Source organism: Nanorana parkeri, unplaced genomic scaffold (genome assembly GCF_000935625.1).
Source record: "Nanorana parkeri isolate BGI_ZX_2015 unplaced genomic scaffold, ASM93562v1 scaffold74, whole genome shotgun sequence".
In the NCBI taxonomy this organism is placed as follows: domain Eukaryota; kingdom Metazoa; phylum Chordata; class Amphibia; order Anura; family Dicroglossidae; genus Nanorana; species Nanorana parkeri.
This window is the reverse complement of record NW_017306342.1, coordinates 2,515,572-2,529,543: the sequence shown is the minus strand read 5'-3', so window position 1 is coordinate 2,529,543 and position 13,972 is coordinate 2,515,572. Positions and strand designations below refer to the sequence as shown.

Genomic DNA, 13,972 nt, shown 5'->3' with positions numbered 1-13,972 from the left:
GGAGCAGTCACAATTCTACATATGGGCTTTGCACAGCGTACAAAACAGTGGGAACCTCTGTACATGTGTGAACGAGCCCAAAGACTGTTTTTTGTTTTTTTTTTCTTTCCCCCAAGGTGACTGTGCACTTGTTCTGTCTGGCACGTTTGCTCTTTCTTTAGCACATCTTGGGACTCCCTATAAACAGAAAAATTGTTGTTGTTTTTTTTGTACCTTTTCGTTATGTTGCAGTCTGCATGCATGATTAAAACATAATTGTAAGTAGATTAGCTGTGCATGTGAAATACTGTTTATTTCATGAGTATTCGTTAGAAGAAGCTATATCACTTTACATGGTTGTGTTGAAAAAAAGGTATTCGGTGTGCTGAATAATAAAAAGGAAAAAAACATAAACATAATAATCTCTTGTGGGAAGATATTTTATGCCAGAATACGCATGGAACTCTTGTATAGATAATGCTTGGCATCATTTCTTGAGAAATTTGTCAGAGTATGTAAGAGTATGTTGTATGTCACTGGTTTTCAAGTAATGCCCTGTCTTTGAATCTCCAATTAATAATTCTATTTTTATTTTCTCAAAAAAGAACTGTTTCTAACAGAGGAAGACCAAAAGAAGCTTCATGACTTTGAAGAGCAGTGTGTTGAGATCTATTTCAATGAAAAAGATGATAAATTTCATTTGGGAAGCGAGGAGAGGATACGTGTTACTTCGGAAAGGTAATGCATAACAAAGAGTGCCTCTATAGCCCTGGTGCCCAGCACGCTGCCTGTTGCCCCCATTTTCTGGTTGCTGAGTGTTGAGCACCAGGTAAACCAAACAAAGGGGTTGCCATACCAGTGTCGGTGCAGGTAAAATGTAACTGTACTGATCTTTGCCTACACACAGACTTCTTAAGTGCTTGCCACATCACATTAGAGGGGTCTAAATGGAATAGGTAGCAGAGGCCTCAGTCACCTGGGCTGGCGGGATGTGATCTGCCTGTGTAGGGCCCTGAAGTGTCTGCCCTCCTGAAAAACAAGTGAAGATCTTTATAAAAGTTAAAAGAAAATCACACACAATTTTAAATGCAGAACTGATCTGTGCATTAGTGCCGCTTCATCTTTGCAGTATGTTAAAGCATGCATGTGTATTGTGCTCTGCTGCAGTGTGGGTGCATTGCCCAGCACTGTAACATTGCATTGAGGTGCCATTCAGAATTAATATCACACACGCACGTACACCCACACCCAGAGTCTGGCATGTGTTGAGGTATGCAATGCAGATTTTTGGATACTATGCTATTGTGCGGTCCTCTAACACATCAGGGGCAACACCTGAAGCCCCTGTATTTATCAAATTGACCAACAGTACTCTATAGGCTCATGACATTTCTACTTTCCAAATTCTCTGCCATTTTTTCTTTATTCCTCAATGCAAGAATTATGATGATACATTTATACTGCTACACAATGGTATTAAAAGATGGAGATGAAGGCTATTCTTATGTCACTAAACAGGTTATACTAAATCAAGTATCTTCACATTTGTTGGTAAAAAGGCAGCATTTTCTCTCCCGTTCATTGAAGGACACAGGGAACAGATCGGAGATCATGTACTGTAGGGTAATATCGCCACCTGCAGGAGAAGGACGCTTCTCTGTCTTCGCTGGGGGTTCCCGGACGTGGATCTCCTGGCGTCTTGCCTCAATCGGCGGGTCGATCAGTTCGTACCCAGGATCCTTGGGCGGATGCGGTGGACGCCCTGGTGGCGCCGTGGGATTGCTACGGTCTGATTTACGCTTTCCCTCCACTATATCTGTTGCCGCGTCTTCTTCGCAGGGTCATGGTGGAAGGCGTCCCATTCATCCTCGTGGCTCCGGATTGGCCGAGGAGGGCGTCGTACGCAGATGTGGTTCGGTTGGTGGCGGACGTCCCCTGGCGCCTGCCGCTCCGTCCAGATCTTCTGTCTCGGGGTCCGGTGTTCCATCCGTCTTTACCGTCGTTGGCTTTGACGGCGTGGCTGTTGAGAGCCAGGTGTTGAGGGATCGTGGTCTCTCGGATGCGGTCATTTCTACGATGTTGCGAGCTCGCATGCCTGTGTCACGACGATGGTCTTTAGTTTTTTTGTGCCTAGCGTCCTTCTCCTGCAGGTGGCGATATTACCCTACAGTACATGATCTCCGATCTGTTCCCTGTGTCCTTCAGTGAACGGAGAGAAAAGGATTTTACGGTGAGTACCAAAATCCTATTTTTCCGGTCTGAGATCTGTTAGTGCAATCAGGTGACAATCGTGCAAACGGGCTAATCACACTATTTTCCCTAATAGATCTACCGTCTTTAAAGTTGAGCTTTGCCTTTAAATGTAGCTGTGGGTGATTTAATTAGCTCTTCTACTTACCAGGTAGGACAGGATGATTAGCACAATGTTTTTGAGCCTCCGTGGTTACTTATAATTTTATTACAAATTTAATTTAAGAAACGCACCTTAAAGCCATAATATACATGTTAAACATTGTTTGTTTTTTGCATTGTAAAAAAAGTTTTTATTTTCTAGAGTGGAACAGATGTGTATACAGATTAAAGAGGTTGGAGATCGAGTAAACTACATAAAGCGCTCTTTGCACTCTTTGGATTCGCAGATTGGACACTTACAAGATCTTTCTGCTCTTACTGTGGACACCTTGAAAACTCTAACTGCACAGAAAGCATCAGAAGCTAGCAAAGTTCACAATGAAATCACACGTGAGCTAAGCATTTCCAAGCACTTAGGACAAAATCTGGTGGATGATGGGCCACTCCGTTCCTCCATGAGGAAGAAGCAGAGCATTGGCAATTTGTTTGGCTCTTCATTTCCACAGGGTAGCCCTGAGGCAAATAGTAATTTACTGTTTAATATTTCTTTGAGGGATGAAAGAAGTGTTTGGGGCAAAAAAGTGGCAGAAGATCTTTTGTTTCCGCCTTGTAGAGAAAACCTTAATATTCCAGGGGCTGGTCCATCTGGTGGTGCCTTAGTTTCTACTGTGGACTGTCCTGTAGAACTTCCAAACACACAGGGAGCCCAGTCTTTCATTGAAAATCAAAATCCTGTCAACTTCACCAGTAGTGTGCCAAGCTGTGCTTCACCCTCTGCTACATTTTTTGTCAGCACACCAACCCAGCCGAGCTCAAAAAATCAAGTGGATGTGGCATCAAATTTGGAAATGCCTGTTCAGCAGAAATCTGCTAAAGAAACTGAAAGTGCAATTGAATTTGGAGCTTTTGTTGGTAGGTGTATTTAAGATTAAATCTGAGCTCTAGGCAGATGTAAAGAAAATGTAATATACTTATGTGATGATTAAAACAATAAAATGACAGTTTAAATACCTCAGTATTTCCTACTATCACCTGCATAGAGGGACTTACAGTAGGAAAAGGATGGGCAGCACTTTGAGCCAGTCAGAACTAAAAGGTTTTGTGCAATTGTGCTGTTCAGCAGCTTTTAAGTGATAACAGGAGCAGAGTGCGCTGACCTCATTAATTTGCTGCTACTGCTTTTTTGTCCAATTACAGGCTGTGGGCAGGTCGGTGACCAAGCTGTTTATGTGAGGTCACCAGCCTGACTGTGCTGTCTGACATGATTACAAATCCTTCTGGTGAAAATATTCCGGTTTGTTAAGCAATGTATGTAGTATTTAGGCTTCCTCTTGTAGTGCCTTTTTTAAATTTAAAGTAGTATTAACCACTTAAACGTTTTATTTTTTCAATAATGAATCCAAATCAAATATACAGTACGTTGCCCAGCAAAGTATTTCTTTACTTTTTTGCCCAGGCACTTAGTCTTCATGTTTCTGAACAGCTGGCTCCAACTCACTCAGCTTCCCTGGAAATCTTATCTAGTATAGGATCACAAGGGGCAGCACAATCTCTATTTACTAGTTTGGGGAAGGGAGGAAGCAGGATGGAGGAGTAGAGGGGTGACTTGCACACATAATGGTGGCTCCATAGGACCCTGCAAGGGTCAATGCGCCACCCCAAAACAGGATAGCAGAGCCAGTGCTCAGGGGACCAGCTGATTCTGCAGAAAAACGAAAACGTTTAAATATCTAGGAGCAGCATCTATTGTAAGTGATTTCATTTAGAATGTTCTGGTGGTTGTAGTTTTGGTCTCACTGCTTTTTCCTATTACAGCTCATCAAGCACAGGAAGGAATAGTGTAGAATTCCTTCCTAAGTCTAGGCTCCTCCTAGACCTACAGGCAGCTGTTGTGCTTCATTGTGGTGATTCTGGTCCGTTTTTTAAAATGAGATAAGAGTAACTACTAGAATTATTCAGTGGACAAAAGGGTGTTGTATCCACTAAAGAGACAGCTCTGCTAAACACCTCTTTACCCATTAATATTTTCTTACCTTTTTATCCATTAATCTTTTCTTTGTTTTAGAAGGGGGTTTTTATGGTTAGGAATGGAATTCTGCTCCGCTCTGCTGAGCATTTGTTTCTCTACTCTTGTAGAAGAGTGAGAGAAGCAAGTAAATAACGCCGATGGTTTACTTTACACTTGGAGAATTATTGTATATATGCCTGCCAGGGAATTTGTTGTAATGTGTGCTTTAAAGCCAAATGTAAGTGAAAAAAAGATTGTAAGTAGGTCATGGATGTTGGTGTGGCTTGTCTAAATTGGAATGTTGGTTTGTTTTTTTTCCCTTCAGGTCATAGAGATAGTATGATGCTACAAAAGCAACAGAAGAAACCGGAACTCCAAAGTAAAGGGGAAACAAACCCAGCTCAAACGGTAAACAGGCTTGTTTATAATCTAAGTGCAGAAATGATCCGTGACAACCACAAGACAATCGCCTGCTGAAAACATTAATACCAAGATCATGGCTGCAGCAGCCATAATCTTGGTATAGGCCACTTCAAGACCAGGACGTTTATGAACGTCCCGCAGTCCTGAATAGGTTATTATTCAATCAGTTGGGACTCTGATGCATATATTTAGGAAGCCAGCCAGCAGGTGAAGGACTAGGCTATTTCTCACATCGTTCGTATTATTACTTTTCAGCGTTGCTGGAAGAAGCCCATTATTTCATAACTCTGATTTCTTTCAGACAAAGGGAACTGCAAAGCAAGCAGCAATCTTGAATGAAGTTACTCAAATGAAGTAACTGTTTGTAAAACAAAGAATATATATGGATAATGGGAAAACAGATTTAAATAGGTTTACACATTCTAAATAGTGCAAAAAACACAAACCATCTCAAAACATTCGTTTTTTTAATGGAATTTATTTCTAGACTTGGCTTGAAATTACAAAAATATTTATCTAGGTATGTCCAAGTTCAGTATTGAGTCTGATACCTCTATTTGCTAGAACTGTTTTTTTCTTTCTTTCTTATTCTGTAGCTGGACCCATACCATCCTTCTAGTCTGAAACAAGTAAGATCCTGTGCTGGATTCACGGAACTCAGTAAGATCTCTCAGTCCTTGCGCTTAGACCAGTGTAAGTCCTGTGCACAGGTGGTTTGTTTGTGTAAAGGGGAATGTTCATATGCAGTCACAAGCATTTTTATTCTTGTGTGAGGGATCGCTTGGGCAAGTGATGACATTACCTGAGTTTATTGAGGTGAAAACAAATTTTTAGCAGAATAGGTGAACACAGACTACTAAAATAATCTTTAGTCAAATAACCATGACCACTTTTATTTGGTGCAAACAGAGTTTCAGTTTATTGGACTAACTCATGGCTTTAGAGAAAGGAAGGCTATGACTTCTAGGTCTGTGCTCTCTAGTGCCTCTATGTCCCCACGGTCACTTAGTACAGTACAAGTGGTTTAGAGCTGCAGCTAACTATTATTTTCAAAATCGATTAGTTAGCCGATTATTGAGTTCGATTAATCGGATAAAAAATAAAATACATTTTAAAAAATGGCTCCAGTGATGGGACTACTAGTTTGTATTGAGATTGTAGTGCATCACAGGAGCAAGCTTGGAGCGGTGGAAGTAAATAAGAAAAGAAAAAAAAGTGTGCTGAGCAATACAATGAAATTAAAAGTGTAAAATTATATAGCAATGATTGCAGAATACCACCAGCTATAGAGGGATACAACAAATCTCAGCAATAGTACATTATACATACAGTGAATAATGTACTAATGCTGGGATTTGTAGTCCTATGTATAATATACAGCACAATGTACCAGCTATAGAGGAATATGAATCTCCGCAATACATTATAGAGCACCATGTGGGGGGGAGTGCAGTCTTACCTGAGCAGTCTTCCAGCAACTTGCTTCTGAGATAGGGCCTGCCTATCGGCAATTGTCTTCCCCCCACACCTGCTCCTACTTCTTCTCCCCGCCTCCCTGTGCCGATCGTGGATGTGGGAGGGCGGTGAGCGTGAGGCGGGAAGGAGGTGTGGCGTGTGGATGCCGGCGGGTCTGGGAGCGGCGAGCGTGAGGTGGGGAGGGGGTGCGGCGCGCAACGTGTGTGGAGCCGTGAACAGGGCCAACTAACCAGAAGCAGATTAATCGATGATTGAAAAAGTTGACAACTTTTTCAATAATCGAGTATGTCGATTAGTTGTTGCAGCCCTAAAGTGGTTTATTTTTTTTGTTTCACCAAGCACAATTATATATGAGTACTCATGAAGAGAGAAGGTCACTGTTGTGCACCCTTTGTTCAGTCCTGTGAAGAGATGGTACCTCTCTTTGGAAGAGGCTTGGAGTATGATCATGAAGTTTTATGATCGGCTCTATAAAATGTGCAGAAGCTTCTTAAATTCACATAGACATGAGTAAATTTAGTAGTTGTTGTTATCTTGTTTGCAGCATTTTAAAGTTGCTCTTATTTTGCCTTACCTGGTTCCTTCCTCCCCCTTCATCAATATGCCAATGACCCTTTTAAATTACACCTTTTACATTTTTATTACATGCATTTTAGAACCACTGTAAACTTTAGTGGCTATCAATGCTGCCTCTTGTAATTGGGAAAAGAATATACCTGGCAGTCCTGCTCTACTTTGCTCTGAGTACAGCAGACAGAAAAGCAGTCCAACTACATATAAATCTCTTGTGTAAGCAGCCAGAAAAAGTGCAGGCAGCTGGCGTAAACCTTTCTCATTCTCTTCAACTGTTTCTAAGTTTGTATTGTTGTTTTTTGTTTTTTTTCTCTAGTGCACAGCAGCAGTCGAAGAGCATCACTGACTGAGGAGGTGATTATTGCGGACTCCAAAGAGATTTTTTTTGTAGTGGTTAGGACAAGTGTTCATTTTGTTGTATTGTGATGTATGTTCATCCCAAATGTGCCAAATGCCTTTTAGGGGGCCTCGGTTATGTTTTAATAACCAATTATCTTTGAACTGTTTCATTAAATAGGCCAGGGCATTGTCGGATCTAGTAACATGATCAGTGTGGGAAAAGGTCAAGATAACAGACTGCTCAACAGAGTCCCCTAATTCTGCTAGATCTTTGTCAGCAGACACAACACTCAATGCACTGTGTAGTCCTGTGCTGTTGTCATGTATTTTAAGCATTAAAGTCAGATAGTATGCAGACTTTAAATATATCCATACATTAAAATATTTCCATGGGTCCATCTATGATACATGCTTGTATTACTAAGCAATAGGTTTACATAGGTGCTGACTTACAAAAATAAGTGTGAAGAACATTGGAGCTGTTGTCTGGATCAACCAGGTAGAGTCTTTGCTTCATTTAAAAGGCAGATCCTGACTGGTAGCTAAGGACAATGGCTCCAGTGTTCTGTGTTCCAGTTTTTATCAATCAGTTTTGTAGACTTTTATTTATTTTGTTTTTACTGGTACTAATATTTGTAACAATTTGTTTATTAATAGTCTTTATGTTCCTTTCTCAGGATTGGTTGCAAGCCCAGTCATCATCCCTGGGTAAACCCATGTAAGAAATAATACTTGTCTTACTATACATTTAATTTGTACTAATTTGTAGACATGTATTGTGAAGAGTGATGGTTGCTTTCCTTTACATGCAGTTAAAGTGGGTAGTGTACTCATTTGGGAAACCAGCTTGTACTTTTAAAATTTGTATGAGTTAGGTAAATTACATGATGCATGGATTTGTGGGTACTATTTATCATGGTTAGGAAATTTAGTTGTGATCATATTATCATTTGCATTGATGATTTGCCTGTACATAGACTAGAAAAATGCGGCAGGCAGGACTTGTAGCATGCAGAGACACCAGCAGTTGTATTGTCTGTAACTCCAATTTTTGCTTAAAGAACTCTAGGCAGAATGTAACTTAACCCTTGCAGTGAGGCTACTCTCGCACAGCAAGGGTTAAGTTTGATTATGCCCAAAGGAATTCTGGAAAAAAAAAATGAAGTGACAGTTACCCAGATGACATCACTGGTGTCATCTTGGCAGACTATTTTAACTTGGGCCATTTGGACCTGGCATCGCCCTCATTTAGCTGCACAAGGAAGGTACAGCGGATTCTGTCTTGTGCACAGAAAATCATGTTGTACTCTTGTCAGCCATTTACATTTCTGACATAACCAATTGCAAACAGACTTCCTTAACCAGCATTGTCTGGACCTGCAAGACTGTTTTCTGCACCCAGAGGTATTGCAGGACCTGTCGCAGTTGGGAGATGCTGGATGTGGACCGCCTGGTCTCCGTGTTCACAAACAAACTGGAATGGTTTGTATCCAGGTTCAGGGATATGCTGAGGGAAGCGGTGGATGCACTAGTGGCTCCGTGGGATCATTGACACTGATCTATGTCTTTCCTCGCCGGATGCTTCTTCCTTACTTGCTCTGCAAGATCAAGAGGGCATTCAGGAAGTGGAAGGTGTGGAAGGCACTTTGCTTGGTGCGAGTCTAAAGCTGGCCATACATCATTAATTTTTTGGCTGGATTCTGGGTGGCCCTGTTGGCACAACCCAGCTTGACAAACTTAAATTGAAAAGTCAAAGGAGTCAGGTGGAAAGTTGTCAGCCGAACAGTGACTGCAACCAATCAGCTGCAGTAACTGTATATTCTGACATCCATGGTCGCCAAATTTCAGAATACATTAGCAAGAAGGGGATTTCCTTTATCCACACTGGTATAGTTTATGGGTGAATTAAGTAGTTTTCTTGCGGGCTGAAGGTAAAACTATACTTTGTATTGCCAGCATTAAGACTTTAAACCTGGAGTTTCTTCATGGGACAAATCTTCTTTTATGCAGTTGAGTCTGGAACAATGTTTGGCTCTTACCACTTGAAGGTTCAAGTTTCTGCCCTTTGTGCAGGAGGTCTCTTATGTAACTCCCCCCCATTCCAATCTTATCTGACTTCTTGGGATTTGAATCTGGTTATCTCTTTAGCCCCGTTTGAGTCTGTCTGAGACATTCCTCTCTACTTTGACCCACAATGTTTTACTTTTTTCTATCACCTCTGCGAGCCAAGTGTCTAAGCTGGTTGGTGGCATTATCTTGCAAGGAACCCTTCCATAGGGACAAGGTGGTGTCTTTTCTTCCCATGGTAGTATCTGCCTTCAACTTTTACCTCGCTGCCATTCAGAATTGGAGAGTTGTCTTTGGGGAACACAAGATCTCTCTGGGAAATACTGCTTTGAGTCCTAAATTTTTTTCAAAATCTATTTCTTTTATTGATTTTTCGAGTTTCACAAATCACCAAAACACAAGCATCAAAAACAATTCATACACCTAACACTTAACATAATACATATATTATATATTGTCCCAGTCCCAGCGTTGAGTCCTAAATGTTATACTTCATTCTTCGAGGTGTGCACAAGCTCATTCACCCTTCCTTTAAGCCCTGAGGAAGGGGGATGTGCTTGCCTGGAAACATGTTGGCTGTTTTATTGATTTGAATTGTAAAGAATAAACTCTTTTATGGGCATTGATACTTGATTGGTTGTTCACCTATCTTACGTTTTATATATTTCATCTTGACCAGGACATTGTCCTTCCATTGGGTTTGTCACCTGTTTACCAAAAGAACATTTTTTTTCACGGCGAGTGCAGTTTTAAGGCTTGACATGTTTGCTATCTTTTTACCCAATGTGACCCCCATCTTTTTATACTTTACCAAAAACTGGGTGTTCTATTCTGTTTCTGTGCACTAAATTTAATTTGTGTATTTTATCCTAGAAATGCTGGTTTGATAAACATTTGCGCAAATACCGTGCGGCATAAAAAATTGCAACTAGCATCGTTTTTTTTAATTCTGCTTTCAGAAAATGTATATCATTGTTTGGGGTTTGAAGCTGTTTTCTAGCCAAAAATTCAGATTTTATTGTGTGTGCAATTGGTAAGAAATTGCTTTGGACAGCAAGTGGTTAAAGCAGGCAAGATGGCTGATTCCAGCTTTTTTACAGTGGTCTGTCCCAATGGAAAGGCTTTGGACTGAAATTTTAAGGATTGTGTTTATCTGATGAGCTTCAACATACAACGGACAAGCCACCTCAGGCCCCTCACCCTTTACAACACCTCCTAGCATTTCAAAGAAATAGAAGTGAGAAGAGATATTGACCCTATACCAAGTAAAAGTAATTTCATTTGCAAGAAGCATTTTTTTTTTTTAGCTTTTTTAGCTTTTTTTGCTCTTTGAATGGGAACATGGAACAAATATTAAATATACCACCATCTGCTATCACATGGGGGGCTTGTAAGCCCCCCATGTGATAGCAGTCAAAGCAGTCTAAAAATAATTGAAAACATTTTTTAAAAGTCCCGCGTTTGGGTACAAAAAATTAAAAAAAAGGCCTCAGTCATGAAGGGGTTAAGACATCCTGCAGTGGATTCCAAGAAAAAGGTTTTACTGACAAAAATCCTATTATTTTTTAATTGGCCATAGTTATGTGAACTCTTAATTCTTGCCCTAATCTCTATCTCCGTGCCCTATCTGGCGGATAAGTGAGGGAGATATGGGGCAGTTTTGCCTGACTGCAGTTTTAGAATCCTAGACTTATAAGCTAAATATGAAAAAAAAAAGTATCCCCAGCTTTTCCTGGGCCACACATTTCAGTACTGCAAACATCTGTAACAAATTGTACCAGTGGTAGCCAAGGGAAGGCAGAGGAAATGCAATTTAAGCAGTTTAAGTAATTTCCTGGGACAGTGAAGATAGATGGGAAGATTAGGCTGATATCAATTTCCCTTTGTTGCTCTATATAGGCTATATTATATGATGGGGTGTTTTCTCTTTTTAGGCCTACATCAGAGGAAGATGCTTTGAATGGTGAGTATGTTTGGGGATAGATATTAGTCTGTGTTGGATTCATGCTGTGCTCCAAAAAGGAGAAAAAAACGTTTTTTGTTTCTTAAATAGGTATTGGCTCTCCTTTCAAGCCCATTTCGGACATCAGTTATTGTTATTCAGGTTGGTTATGTGATCAGTGTAAAAGAGCTTTAAGAAAGACGATTTGCTTTTTCAATGTTAACAATTCTTCTTCTGTTCAGCTGTTGAAAGAAACAATCTGATGCGGCTGTCTCAGAGTATTCCTTTCACCCCAGTGCCTCCGAAAGGTGAGCTAGCATATGTTTGTTGCTGCTAAAACAGTAGCACTACCTGCGGTTCAGGACAGGATCTTAAGTTGGTGTAGCCAAAATTATGTGTGTGTCAAGTCTTGCATAGATGATTCTGCACTACCATTTTTCTTGTACAGCTACATCATTGCAGGGCAGAAGAAAGATCATGACAGTTGAGAGTAGTGCTTTATCACCACCCAGAGGCCATATGACACTGTTGCTGTTAAATGTGCAAACAAAAATAGAACCATACCTTTTATTTATTTTTTAGTTAACCAAATCTAAATGTTGGTATTAAATTGGGCAAAACATGTATTCCACACACAGTGCCTGGTGCATCAGATACCTGCACATTAAGCAGTCTTTTTGGTTTAAAGCCAAAACACCTGAGCCCTCCAACGTTAAAAACGGGGGGGCCCTGAAAAACACCACCCTTCCAGTGAAGCATTTTCAATTAGTTATCTAGGGAAATGCAGTGTGCTTTTATACAGTGTCATTTTATACAGTGTCATTTTCCATTTGTTCTGACAAAAATACTGTCCAAATTATGTTTTGAAGAGAATCATATGCTTGCTTTTACACGTACACTCTGTTCATACTCTCTCTGCCATCTTCCAAAGGCAAACTAAGGCGTAATTTTCCTTTTGATTTCCCAATAATCACTTGGGAAGATTCAGAGGGATTTACTAATGTTATTTTATTAGCTACTGATTTGTGATGAACTCGTGTAGAGCTGCAACTAACGATTATTTTCATAATCGATTAGTTGGCCGGTTATTTTTTCGATTAGTCGGATAAAAAAAATACCATCTTTTATTTTGAATAAAATACACAAATGAAGTGTTACAAACGTAAGGTTTATTTCAGAATAAAATTACAAACACAATTTTTGTGGACGGTAGTCATGGATGAGCATGGCGATTGACAGCGGTGACACAGGGGCAGCTGACAGCGGTATCTCCTCCCCGCTGGGCGCTGACTGCAGCAGTCTGTGTCCCACATGCAGCGGCTGTGAGAAGGAGAACGGAGAGCAGAGAAGCAGCCTCATCGGGGGGTTGAGGCTGGAGGGAGATCACGTTACGGAGCTCTCCTAACCGCTGAGCAATGGCTGCAGGGGTCTGTGTCCCTTCTCATCCCTCTGGGAGCAGCGAAGATCAGAAGGGAAACAGAGCCCATGAAACAACTAATTGATGACAACGATTCTCATTATAAATTATTGATCTAATCAATTAGTTTTTGCAGCTCTACAGTCATGATGCAGTCACTTTTGGGCTAGTTCAGCAACATAATACAGGAAAAAAAGCTCAATACCCATACTGACCAGCCGATATCTGCTGAATACATAATTTTTTGCTAATTCAGTGAAGTGAATTGCAGTTGGTTGCAACATGTATTGCACTTCAACTTTTTCTGCTAGCACTGTGTCCTTATTTATTCTTGTCTCTGTAATGGTGATAACCAAGAAATGAGATAAATTCAATGTGGATATATACATTAGTCAATCACTTTGTTTAATAGTGTGGGGAAGGGTTAGAAATGTCATCAAGTTTTGGGGGCATTGAAGATTTCCTCACTTCCTATTCCAGTAAAATTGGTCAGTGAGGCAAGAAGTGAAGGTAAATCATTAAATTGAAGCTTCAGCCAGAAATAAAAAGACAAAACTTCTAGCACGTCTCCACTCTTTCACAAGGTGAACTAAAGTGTTCAACTTCCAATCCATTTGTTTGTTCATTAAAGTAGTGTATAATGTGTACGGTATAAACCGATTAGTTACAGTCAGTATATATATTACAGGTGAATTGGTCACAGTGTATCGCTTAGATGAAAGTTCTCAAAGCATACTGAACAACAGCATGTCATCGTGGTCACAGAGAGGGCTGTGTGCTAAAATTGAGTTTCTGAGTAAAGAACAGATGGGAGGCGGATTGAGACGAGCTGTGAAAGTGGCCTGTACCTGGTCTGAGAATGACATCCTAAAGGCTGGGCATTTCTATATCATCAAGTCCTTCTTACCTGAGGTGGTGGATACTTGGCTAGGGGTGTACAAGGAGGATACCGTCCTTCATCTCTGCCTTAAAGTAAGTGTATTTCCTATGTTTTAATTGTGGGGGGAAAAAGAGCATTGAAATAGACCTAAAAAAGTGCTCTTTAGTTTTACAGAATTTACTTGCAGTTTTATCAATGCTGATATTGACTACTAATCATATACTGTTAAGAAAACCAAAACGTGGAGATTTGCTTCATTAATGGACAAATAGAGATTCAATGTTGCTTAGATAATCGATTATATTAAAGCTGATCTTTGAGCAAAACTATAACCCATTCAACATTTTTAAAACGCCCTGGGAAGCATTTTTATATTGCCCAAGTCTGTGTCCCTTGCCATTGCCGTTTCCAGAGCTTTCAGATACACCACAGTGTAACAGAAGATTGAAGTCTCTGGAACATGACCATGATTTTAGGTGTGTAAAAGGGGCATTTCATTGATTTTTTTTTTATGCC

At 40.4% G+C, this 13,972-nt stretch overlaps 1 protein-coding gene across 1 annotated transcript in view; it reads left to right on the top strand.

The window, feature by feature from the left end:
• The window catches only part of TRPM7 (transient receptor potential cation channel subfamily M member 7), a 115,761-nt gene that overhangs the window by 90,042 nt on the left and 11,747 nt on the right, over positions 1–13,972 (top strand). Inside the window, exons 26-35 of the mRNA XM_018576705.1 lie at positions 585–717; positions 2,534–3,243; positions 4,665–4,747; positions 5,359–5,455; positions 7,128–7,201; positions 7,828–7,868; positions 11,152–11,180; positions 11,271–11,321; positions 11,402–11,467; positions 13,265–13,548. Of these exons, the coding sequence (XP_018432207.1) occupies positions 585–717; positions 2,534–3,243; positions 4,665–4,747; positions 5,359–5,455; positions 7,128–7,201; positions 7,828–7,868; positions 11,152–11,180; positions 11,271–11,321; positions 11,402–11,467; positions 13,265–13,548 (1,568 nt within the window). The remainder of the gene's footprint in view (positions 1–584; positions 718–2,533; positions 3,244–4,664; positions 4,748–5,358; positions 5,456–7,127; positions 7,202–7,827; positions 7,869–11,151; positions 11,181–11,270; positions 11,322–11,401; positions 11,468–13,264; positions 13,549–13,972) is intronic.